This window comes from Strigops habroptila, chromosome 3 (assembly GCF_004027225.2).
Source record: "Strigops habroptila isolate Jane chromosome 3, bStrHab1.2.pri, whole genome shotgun sequence".
In the NCBI taxonomy this organism is placed as follows: Eukaryota; Metazoa; Chordata; class Aves; order Psittaciformes; family Psittacidae; genus Strigops; species Strigops habroptila.
This window is the reverse complement of record NC_044279.2, coordinates 31,192,857-31,205,373: the sequence shown is the minus strand read 5'-3', so window position 1 is coordinate 31,205,373 and position 12,517 is coordinate 31,192,857. Positions and strand designations below refer to the sequence as shown.

The window sequence follows — 12,517 nt, the reverse complement described above, 5'->3', positions numbered from 1 at the left end:
AAAATGAATAAAGACGGAATGATGACAAACTTATTGACTGCAAACCATCAGTCTAAAGTGAATTTATATGCATATGACAAATGTATCAGGCTTCATCGTGTAATGGTAGCAACTTCTGCTTTATGAAGATAAACTCAGTAAAACTTAAAAGTTTGGTTTTAAATTTCTTTCCCTCACAGTTAATCCTCAAAAATGTGGATTCGCTACTGTATGTTGATACTGACATCCTGTTTTTGAGACCTGTTGATGATATTTGGTCTTTTCTGGGAAAGTTCAACTCCACACAAATTGCTGCAATGGCACCGGAACATGAAGAGCCTCGTATTGGGTGGTATAATCGCTTTGCTAGACATCCCTACTATGGTGTAACTGGAATAAATTCTGGAGTCATGTTAATGAATATGACACGTATCAGAAGGAAGTATTTCAAGGTATGTGTATTGCCTTTATTGCATTTTCCATGGATTTACATCTTTTAATTCTGATTCTGTTTCAAATTCATGGAAGACAGCATTTTTCAAACTATTGTTCTTGTAATTGGAATAATGCTCTGAAAATACACTGTGTTTAAAATGGTATCTAACTTGTGTTTTTTAAATGTCATTCACTGTAGGACTTGGAATTCCTGTATTTCAGGCGTGTTCAATTGTTTAAATTTTTCTTAGATCTGAGAAATCCTGTGACTTTTATACAGTTTACTGTAAATTACATTTGTCAGTAGATACTCTGGTATTTTTTCTTCACTGTAGAGATCCCAGAAAACAGTTAACATATACTGTAAACTGCTTTTAAAAATGAGTGTAGTAACATGACCAGGAGGTGGTGCTAGAACATTTAGTAAGCTATTTTAACTGCGGTTTCCAAATTTTGATCTTTTACACTGTAACCCAGGAGATTATCACCTTAAGAATCTTCTGATTTTCTTTGAAGTCATAGTTTTTGTAGAGAAGTAAGTTCATCATGAACATGCTTACTAAAGCAGTGCATGCAGCAGCAGAAATGGCCAGTCTTTCACAAATCGGAAGCTTTTTCTTCTGTACTTGAAACGCAAGTAACAAAGCAGTGCTATGTGGTTATGCTAGGGAAAAAAGTCCTTCTCTGTTTAAGAGAAGTTTGATTAGGGAAAAGTAATCATGCAGTCTAAAACTATTGGAAGGTACACCCTTAAGAGGGGCAATATAAACTTAGAATTATAGAATGGTTTGGGTTAGAAAGGACCCTTAAGATAATCTAGTTCCAAGCCCCCTGCCACGGGCCAGGACACCTTCCACTAGACCATGTCACCCAAGGCCCTGTCCAGCTTGGCCTTGAACACTGCCAGGGATGATAAACTTGCAGTAGACACTGTATCTCCCTGATTTCCAACTTAAGAAACATTTAGCCTTTATCTTAACATTCTTGCTATGTATTTTTGTTATGGAAATATAGAGAATTTAAGATAAATGGAGAATGAATTGTCTCAGTTGTAGTTAAAGTAGGCAGTTCTGGTATTTATAGTGTGTAGCTGTAGATTCCCCAAGAAGAAAGCTTCTCTGTGTATATCATCAGTGGAATCTTGTCTATTTTGTTATTCGTTTATGTTCCTGCTTATAGTATTTGGAGAAATGAAAATATTGAAAAGCATAATGAGAAAAATATGCGATTGAAAACTGTGTATCTTAATCTCTCACAATGCATTTCTGTGTAATAAATTTTTTAGTGAGGTAAACTCTGAGGTAAGGTAGGTCTTTTATTGATACTATTTCAGAATTTTGGTTGGGCTTCTCAGTACAACTGAAGTTATCAAATTATTGGAAACTTTATGCAATTTTGCCGAAATTGGAGTTAAAATTTTTGGCAGTATATAGATAATGTAGGATACTAAAATTGCCTTAACTGCAGTTTTCTGCAGTTAACTAGAGGAAAATGTAAAATAATTTCTCTTTAACACCTGTAACTGGTGGTTTCTTAGAATTTAAGTTTATATATACAGATTTAAGTAGGTGAAATAATTCATGAGTATTTAGAAATTCAAAATGGGGTTTTTCTGCCTTTTGTTAGTATTAGAGAGCTGGAGCATTTTCTAGGTGCTGAAAATATCTGCTACATATTCCTGTTGTTGCCATGTTGTATATTTATTATGCAATGGAATATGTCAGATTGCTAAACAAAACCCAGCCTTGGAGGAAGTAATTTTTTAATAATTGCTCTGTATTATGAGGGTGAATACCTGTGATTTATAAGGCGTCAGCTGTAAGGCAAGGCACAAATCCATATGCTTTTCTTAGGATCCTGCTGGCAAACTGCAGTATAGATAGCATGATGTACAGTGGCTAAGTGGGCCACTGGACTTTCTGTTGTGAGGAAGATTGTGTGTCAAAACTGGTATGGGGAAATCAGAACAGAAAGAAGTCTTGAATTGTCCTGAAAACATTAATCTTAATGCTCTTTCTCAAATTGTTCAGTATGTAGTGTACTAAGCAAGTCTGCTTGATGAGTTGCAGGCTTAGCATTCATACAATTAAGGGGAAGGAACTGAGATTGGAGTGAGCTACCCAGTGCTGTGCAAGCAGAAACAGGGTAAAGCTTCCCGATAGCAAGGCACATGATTCAAAGCCCTTTCTGATGGCTTTAGTTAACAAAAAATTATATATATATATATATATATATGAATAAAAGGCAATTAAGCCATTCCTCTGCATCATTTCAGTTGTTTTAAGTGTTAGAAATACATTTTCTGCCCTGAATCATTAGTCATCAATCTTTGGAATCCTTCCCAGGGCTTTACTGTCACTTCAAACCTAAACTTCCCCTTCTGTTTGTGATGCAGGTATACTTCTGGCCCATGCTTTTGCATGTCTTCTGAACTTCATGTTTGTCCAGGAATGCTTGTATGTGCACTGTGTCTATTCCTCAAATATTTGAGACTAGTGGTGCACACAAAGAAATATTCTTTCACTTTTCCTTGAAAGTAGTAAAGAAGTAAAAAGAAAAAATAAAAAGATGGTTTGTTCTGTACATCTGAGTGGTTTTTTGGTACATTTTAAATTTTTGATTGTGTACAGCTTTTAACGTGGTTGCTGAGAACTTATTTCTTGCATTAATTTTATCTTCCTCCTTCTAGTCCCATACCTTTTTTACCCCTGTTTTCATCATCCTGTACATCTTCCTTGAAGTCTTAGTCTGATTATCTTGAGCAAGAAACACGGATAAAATGTTCAGATGCACGGTGTTTTGACATATATGGATTTTCTTGTTAAGCTGAAGCATTTTGAAATTTTGTATGTTTCCGGCAAGTGTAATGTTTGTTGTTTATTCAAGCTCTGAATTTGTGGAGATGGATACTTGCTCCATGTGATTGGCTTGCTGAGACTCTTGTTAGACCTTATTGACAGTGACCAACATATTTATCAGTGGACACTTTTTGGTACTGGAAGGCTCAGTATTGTTTCATATGGGAGACTACCTTATGAACTGGGTTCATGCTGTTGACTTAGTTGTTCCACCTATTGGACACACTGGGGAAGCGTCCTATAGTATTAGGCTTTTGTAGTAGCATGCTTAGCCCAGTCAGAACAGTTTGAGGATGTCTAATTAGGGAGCTACTAGGTTATGTGAAACTTAGGAATGATAGTGCTTGTTTTATCCTTCTCTCATAGCTAGGTAGTGCAGCTTGGGTAATGACAAAGCAGGAAATGAGTTATACAACATTAATTATTGAGAAGTTGGCTTGGAGAGCACTCACCAGCGGGAACAATTTAGTTTTTGCCCCCCTTGTACCTAGAGCGTGGTCCCACAAGCTTGTGGAGCATCACAGGGCCCTAAGATGCACAAGCTTCCCATGTTGTGTCCCATTAACTATGCCAGTCAAATATGGTAGAACTAGGAAATGCTTCATTTACATATAGGAAGGTCAAATTTGTATATATTCAGGAGACTAAACAAATTCCTCAAAGAGTATATAGGTTCTAGGAAATTTTGTATCTTTAAAAAGCTGCCTATAGACCTTTTTGTATGACTGTTGGGTGGCTAGAGCACTTGTCGAAATAGTGGAAACTTTGGATCAGGATATTCCTTCAATGTGACGGATTTAAAACTGTAGGTTCTTTGTCTATTGTAATTTTGGGCTGAAGAAATGATAGGTTGAGCTGTTTGGTGCCTTTAAGCATCTTTCTGTTGTTGTCACATTGATTTGTAAAAGTCAGGAGGAACCAGAAGATGAATAAATAAAAAGAACTGGAGACTTTTAACCAGCGTTTATAGTGCTCACCTGAGTTGCAGAAAACTTGTGGTTCCATGTATTGTTTCAGGATTAAGTCTTATTTTATCCACTTACTTATTCAAGCCTCAGTCTTCTGAGGGCTGTCAGGTCTATTCATTTTAGACAAGCATCCTAGCTGCTTGGCTATCTGTGGTGCCTTATGGAAGTTGTCATTCCTGGTCCTATCTTACTCGCCTTGTGTATTTTGAGACTCTGTGTATATATACACAGTACAAATATATGCACTTTGTGTATAAGCACACGTGTATACATGTATACAGATACATATGCATGCATACATGTTTTTGAATATAATGTCATTAAACAGTGCAAACTGGACATAAGACTAAAATCAGTAATGAGTTTCTGATGGTTAGTGCCTGTCTGTTGTCTTTGCTAAGCAGCAATTAAAATGGGAATGTAAAGCATGCAGGAGTATTTAGGAGCCGGAAGAGGTAATAATGGCTTGGAGTATTTAGGAGCCGGAAGAGGTAATAATGGCTTTTAAAATTTTTCTGTACATACAGACTGCAACAGATGTAGCCAATACCACAGATATGTGTGTTAAGAAAAAGTCCTAGACCACTGATGCTTTATGAATAGAGAACAGTGACTTTGAACAAATTTATTAAGAAACTTAGTTGTGGTGCCTGGGATGTGAGCAATGATGGTAAGGAAAAAACTCTTAGAAAATCAAACAAGCCTCACACAAAATAACTCCAGATAGTATGTGCAAAGGAGAGATTCATGGGTATACTTTAGACAAAAAAAACCCAAAACATAAAGTTGAGAGAGTTCTAATGACCTCATCTGTTATACACTTTTTTTTTTTTTTTTCCTAACCATTCAGTATTGCTTAAGGCTATAGATCCAGGAAATACAGTGAGCCTGTGCAAAAGCTAACCCCTTCTAAAAGGAAGGCTCCCATCTCTTACCAGCTGCTTTTCCTTGCTTTTTTACTTTGTCCTAACCTCTGGTGTTTGTTGGTCCCTTCTATGATTCAATTAAATTTGGTAACAGTAGGAAGAAGAAATCTTTCTGCTGGGTAAGTGAAGTAAATCATCTCACAAAAAACATCTAGTAAGTATTAGCACTACACTGTTAATGCAAGAAGAGGATAGAGTCATGTAAACAAGGTACATGACTCTATCTTACTTACTAATCCGTATAACCCAACCAATGGGCTTGCTCTCATCTGGCATAAAAAAATTTAAATTGGTCAACTCTTTGTGGGACACAGCTGCAGTTTTAGATATTGCTGTATGGTTTGAATATTTTTCTTCCACTTTATATTTTCTTACTAGAATTAAGAGAAGGGTAATACTAGGTTACTACAAGCTATATGTAACAGCTTTTTTAAGTCTGACTTTAGCCTTGGCCAGGCAGAAGTCTTCTGGGACAGTCAATAATGGCCAAACTAATTACAGCACAGTATCTAAACCTTCTCAAAAAAAAACTCCCATGTAGGAGAATATCTTAATGTCCTTATGTAGATTTTATTCTTACACATTTTCTTCCATTCAAAAAATGTAGAGTTTTGATGGTTCATAAGAGCCTGTCTGTACCAGCTTCTGGCATCGCAGAAATGCCCACTACCACTGTAGTGGGTTTTTTCGGTTTGGTTTTTTTTTTTTTTTTTTTTTTTTTCTTAAACCTCTTTAACCTGCTTTGCAACTTGTTGAGCATTGGAGAAGAGGTTTATGTTCTGGAAATCCTTAAGCTGTCGTAGAGTTAGTTTTCTCATATTTACTTAAAGAACTTTTGAAAAGCAATTCTGTCATCAATTTTGATTGAACTTGAGTAGTCTACCTCTCACACTGTTTGACTTTGCTACAAATTGCAGTAGAATTTTAAAGAAGGAGGTTGTATAACTATTCAGTTTCTCTTGGTATGTGATTCCTTCACTGGTTTCATTACACATCGCTGTTAATAAATTAATATGTAAGTCTTTTCTGTTTATGCAGAGTTTATTGAAATATCACAGTTTCAAATTCTTAAATCTGATAGCACTATTTATCAAGTAGTATTGCTTCTAGACATCTGGCAATGCGAGCATGCTATAACTGCTTTGCATTTCCTTGGGATATACTCTGGATTTCACTGCTATTAAAACTGTACAAGTTAAATGGAAATTGTATGAAATAATCACTTTAAAAGTAAAAAGTCATATCTCTATGAGTTGCTCTAAAACTTTTATTTACTACTGTATATTCTCCTATGATTATCCTGGTATCAGTGAGCTAATTTAAGTCTATTTTTGATTCTTAGCATTGAGTCTAAATTTAAGCCTCAGGCCAAAATTCTATGGATGGCAAAGTTCAGGTGAGAGAGTAATCTTTACCCACTGGGATTCACTCTGGTTGATTCGCTTTTTGGAAGGTTTCACCTTAGTGTTAAGCTGTGTTTTTCTTTTGTTTAGTCACATTGCACTAAGCATAATGATAATTCTTGCTAGGGGAGAATTCTCATGTGTGTTTCTTATGCCTGCTCTCATCTGATACTTGCAAGCAATCACAGTCATAAATTTTTTAGAACAGAAGGGACTGTAATATTGTGTTTAGCTTCTTACATAAAATAAGCTATGGATTGTTTTTGTACCAATTCTTGTCTGGAATCTGATAGCATTTCTTTTTTTTTTTTTAAGTCTTCAATTCTGAAAGCCTTGTATATTTGGTGGCTGAGATGATTTGAGGAAAGAGTAAAAACCAAACCACTAATTTTTTCACTTTCTAGTTTGTCAGCGGCAAGCTCCGAGAATTCTAAAAAATTCTAAAATTCTATAGTTCTAAACTGAGTATTTTGTGCCTGGGAATCTTTTGTGTTTCTTAACATGTATGACATGTTAACAACATTAATATGGTGTTTCTGTGTACACATCCCAAACCATACTGGAGTTCTAAGTTTATTTATTTATTTATTTATTTATTCCATCTTGGTTGGAAAGCATCAAGGGTACTATCCTGTAATGGTTCAGGAATTTTCTCTCTTTGGGACTTTCTGTTACTCCATCTTCACTCTCCCTACTGATGTAGGAGGTACAGAGTGAGCAGCCTCGTTCCTTTTCTGTTCTAGTTGAGCTCAGATGTGGTGTAAAGACGAGAAATTAGTTTTAGAATGTGTACCTTTGTTATACTGCAGATGGTAACACCTTTGGTAATGTGGAGTTCAGTGTAGACCAGCTTATTCCAGGTAGCACCTCCTCAGCCAAAACCTCAGAAGAACTTTCTCCTTTCCCTTTGAAGTGATTTTACTGAGTGAAGAATTTGTGAATTAAGTGGTTGATTTAGAGTCTTGCTGCCTTTTGCTAATGAGAAGTTACGCCTTTGCTGTGGAAGTTCAAGGTCAGTAACTAAGAAAATCGGTTCAACTCAATGAAAATTCTTTTGAAAACCTTTGAAGGATTTCTGTTATTTTTTGTACACTGCTTTGTAGCCAGTATTTTTCAGCTTTATGTGTTTGAAACTATTGAATAATTAATTTTATATTGATCTGTTCTGAATTTTTGAAGTTAACTTTAAAACCTGTGTATATTAGCACTCTGTGATAGAGAAATTGCATGAAATATGCTCAGCTATTTGCATGCATCACTTAAATTCAGGTTTTTTGTTAGATCCTACTGCTGAATAAAAAAAATTGCTATTTCTTAACACTTTTGGTTTAAGATGTTTGAGGGAAATTGTGGAGACAAAAAATTAATGTGGCAGTTAAATAGAAGTAGGAGATGCATATAATTTTCCTTACAATAATTGAGAGGGAAAACATATTGGAAATGCCTGTAACTATTTTCCTTAGATGTGTGAATTTGTTTAAAAGGAAGAAATCATCTATGCATTTGAGATTTGTAATTTCGAAAAGCATATTACTGCAATTCTGTAGGGCATTTCCATCTTAATAGGAGTAATTGTCCTGAATGTGTGTCATTTTGCTTTTTGTTTAATAGAATGATATGACACCAGTCCGGTTACAGTGGGGAGAAATTCTTATGCCACTGCTGAAGAAGTACAAGTTGAACATAACCTGGGGTGATCAGGACCTATTGAACATTATGTTTTTCCACAATCCAGGTAAATCCACATTGATTCAAAGTCAAACATTACAAAGTTGATCTTTTCTATGATGTTAAAAAATCATGGAGAATGCTCTTTTAGAAGGCTTTTTGTGAAAGTATTCAAGGGACTTGTTGCTGCTTTATGTTTTCTGAAAGCGTTTACTTAGACAGCATTGGAGATTGCTAGAGTGTAATTAGCTGTTAGGTTTCAAAATTACTGTACAGAAATTTATGAAGCAGCTTTAAGAAAAAAATAAAAAGATTAGTATATTTCCTGAAATTGTTTTGATACTTAATCCAGTGTTCTTATTTTTCTGCATAGAAAGTCTTTATGTCTTTCCTTGCCAATGGAATTATCGCCCTGACCATTGCATCTATGGAAGCAATTGTAAGCAAGCTGAAGAAGAGGGTATATTTATTCTTCATGGAAACAGAGGTGTTTACCATGATGATAAACAGCCGACTTTTAGGGCTGTCTATGAAGCAATAAAAAACGTAAGTGCTTTCAACATTGTACTTGTGAAAAGCTTATTTTTTTGTCTGTTTTATCTACAGTGCTGCATGTACTTTGTAGGTTTTGTTTATTCCTTGATTGCGACAAAGTAATTTTTTTCTCTTTTAAGTGATGTTAAGTGTTTCATGGGCTTTTCATTTACTGCTTGGATAGAATTCCAGTGTATTCTTTTTGTGGTGAGCATGTTCTGAAGCACAGTGTAGACTATGTGTAGGTTAGGATTCTAAAACATTGCCTGTAGCTGTCAATGTCTACTTAAAAGGCTTTAGTCCCATTCCTTTAATAAATACATCTGGTAAGCTGTTTGTCTGAGCATTTGGAGATTGCTAGAAGTTTCATTCTTCTGGAGACTTTAAAATGCAGGAAACCCCCCCCCTCGACCTTCTTCCCATGGTTTGCGTGTATTTATGGCAACATTTAAACATTTAATTGTAGCTAGATTTGGATTGTAGAAAATACTTTTTTTTTTTTTAATACTGTGTTTTGACCTTTTCTAGAGATTGTATATTAATATGTTGCTGTTCCTTTAAATATTAAGCACAATGACTTCTTTTCATTCTGCAAATAAGGCATCTAATAAACTATTTATCACTGCATCAGTATACTCGCTGAAGAGCTGTAAAATTTAGCACTGATGCACATTTTAATGTAGCAGGCTATTGTGTGTGTATAACCTTCAAAAATCAATAGTATATTTTAGTGGTGCTTTATTACATGTTGTCATATGGATATAAAAATGAAGAGAAGTACTTTTGGGGGTCTGAGAATACATTGCAGGGAACGTGAATATGTTGCCATAAAAATACGATTTCTTTGTTTCCTTTGAACATTGTCAAAAACAGAAGAAAAAATTCTTTTTATTTATTATCCCATTTGGTTTATGAATATGGCAGAGAAAATATGTAAAATGCTGCTGATTCAGTGGTAATGAGATGAACAAAATTACGTTACTTTGAAATGCTGGTTTAGCTTATCATTTGTTTATAAAAATTATTGCACTGTTGAATTGATGACTTCTTTATTTCATCCCCATGTTAAACATAGTATGTTTTCGACCATCATTCAGTTTAATGAAACTTCAGTAGTACCACTTTTCATGCTGTTGTTTCATTATAATTTGATGAGAATTGTATTCCTTAAAAGTTATCTGTCATTCAAGAAAGTTACTGTTTGACCAGTAAATTACCGGAAATCATTTTAGATCTGTAAATTTTTAATTTAATAAGATAACTTCAAATGTCCTCCTGGTCTGTCTGGATATCTTCATGCTTAGATTTAAAAATAAAAAAATAATCTCACTTGTTAGGGTTATTGAAAGCCTTAGAGACTATTTCTGTAATTTAGAGGTGTTTTTCAAATATTGCATTCAAGAAGCTGAGTTGTTGAATATATTTAAGAAACCTTTAGAAAGCAAATACAATGTTCAGAGACATTTTTATAAAACTCTTTAAAACCCTCTGAATAATGACGCTCTTCTCTGTTCTATTGACCTTAAATCTTCTTTTCTTAACTTCCTTGCAGTATTCGTTTGGAGATGATCTGGTTCATTCCCTGTTGCAGCCCCTAGAACTGGAATTACGTAAAACCATGCATACATACTGTGGAAGAGTATACAAAGTGTTCATAAAGCAGCTGACAAAAAGCATAAGAGACTTGTATGCCAGAAGATCAAAGGGAAGGTGATTTTACTGTAAGCTGTTAAATCGAGAGACTGAATTAACATACTTCTCAAAAGGTGCAAAAATTCTAATATGGCTTGAATTGGTTCTCACTGTGCCCAGATAAAAGTTTACTAGCATACATAAAAATGAAGAAAATATTCTTGTAATGAAGAACAGGAAGTTTTTTCTGCAAAGCTGACTTTTTGCTCTTTTGAAGTTTAATCACTGCTAATGTTTGATAAAATGATTTAGGTGTTACTGGCTTCTCCGGTCAGTAGTTTTAGTCTGTATAATTCAGTTATCTAATGATCAGACGAACAAAGAAGAAATGAAGATGGTTCTATTTGGGAGTGTACCTCATTGCCTAAAATTCTGCTAAACTGTGAATGTAGCAATAACTGAGGCAGCAGCACTAACCTCACTTTAAAGGTGTAAGCCTTTATGTAAACGAAATTGTTTACAAGTGCAGAAAACACTCTTTTCAAAGAAATGTGATATAATAATTGACAATCTGTATGTGCCTTTATGCGTTCATCTCTTACATGTTGAAGTACTGTTTTGACAATCTTGTTTTGCATATTTTAGATGTAAACTGCACACTATAAATACGATTTTCTGAGAAATTAATACCAGTATGTGATATTAGTTTTCTCTGTGTGTAGATGCAGAGACTTTTTAATGTACGGCATTTGTTTCAACATGGTCAAAAGATAGAGCAGAGTTGAGGGTTGGTGGTTTTTTGGTTTTTGTGGGGTTTTTGTTGTTGTTGTTGTTGTTTTTTGTGGGGTTTTTTGTTTTGGTTTGGTTTTTGGTGGGGTGTTTTTTTTTTTTTTTAAGCAAAAAATTTGGTTTGAACTTGTCTGTCTTACAATACTTCTTAAAAATTACATGGTTTTGCAGCTTTATAGGGCATTTTAGAAGCAGGAAAAAAACCACCAGTGAAAAGCTGTTGTATTTCCTTACTAAGAATTATTACGTGATGATTATTATGGAGTATTTAGTACTGAAAAGTGAAGAACTGTAATAAGAATTCTGATGCTTCACCAGACTGTGTATTAGATGGGTTTTTTAGAATATATCCTGTTACCATATTTTTTAATAACATGGCTTTAAAATAGTTTTGGGGCAGACCCTCAACTAAGTGAATGCATTACTGTCAGTAGCATTATAGTGATTTACAACAGGCAAGGGATTAGGCTTTCTTTAGTTTCTTAAATTTTCTTAGTCGAAAAAGAAAATGTTTTATCTAGTACAAACTTCTCCCCCCCCCCCCCCCGAGAAAAACATGAAAAAAAAGGCTGAGTTCTAGTTTTACAGTAAAATATTATTTAAACTTGCATGGTATGAAATGTATTTGTAAAGTATATTTGAACTTGGATAACTGGTCTAACTGAGATGAAGTCTACATAAAGTGAGTTTTTGGATTCCAGAAAAGTTCCCGTGTGTTGAACTTGGAAGATCCACTCACTGACTTGCACCTTCATCCCAACCCCATTTTAGAAGCTTAATTTTTGTGGCTCTTTCCTTGCCAAAGGTGGGCTGGCTCTGACTCCCAGATCCGTGTGGGCTGGACAAATGCTTTAGCAGTACAAAACACACTCCATTGTAAGCAGAGTTTATATTCTGCTCCTAATCTCCCTGCTGGCTCAGGGTGTAAATTTCTGGGATGGAACCTAGGAAGCAGTCTGCCTCACATGTAATTACAGTCTCTTTTCCTTGCTGTGTCACCTTTTGAAGTCTGAAACTCTAGAAATCTGTGTGAAGGTGAATACTGTTATTGACTGATTTTACAATATGCAGTGCATTATTTTTTTACATAAATACTGATTTTTATATGAATTTGTTTTCAGCTTTCTTTTTTACTTGCATTGTGTGTTTTGTGTTTAAAAAAGTACTTCTGTTGGCCTGTTTTTTGTTTGTCTTTACATAAATGTTCAGATTTGAATTTAATTTTAGTATGTTGTATGCATGTGAAGATACTGCTTAAACCCTGCTAAGCCATTTTAGAAAAAAAAGTGGAATGTGAACACCAGCAGCAACCTTTCCACTTAAAG

At 34.8% G+C, this 12,517-nt stretch overlaps 1 protein-coding gene across 1 annotated transcript in view; it reads left to right on the top strand.

Moving 5' to 3' along the window:
- The window catches only part of GXYLT1 (glucoside xylosyltransferase 1), a 33,545-nt gene extending 21,249 nt beyond the window's left edge, over positions 1 to 12,296 (top strand). Inside the window, exons 5-8 of the mRNA XM_030478687.1 lie at positions 180 to 431; positions 8,181 to 8,304; positions 8,611 to 8,783; positions 10,324 to 12,296. Coding sequence (XP_030334547.1) covers positions 180 to 431; positions 8,181 to 8,304; positions 8,611 to 8,783; positions 10,324 to 10,485 — 711 coding nt within the window. The 3' untranslated portion in view covers positions 10,486 to 12,296. The remainder of the gene's footprint in view (positions 1 to 179; positions 432 to 8,180; positions 8,305 to 8,610; positions 8,784 to 10,323) is intronic.
- Positions 12,297 to 12,517: the final 221 nt, after the last annotated feature.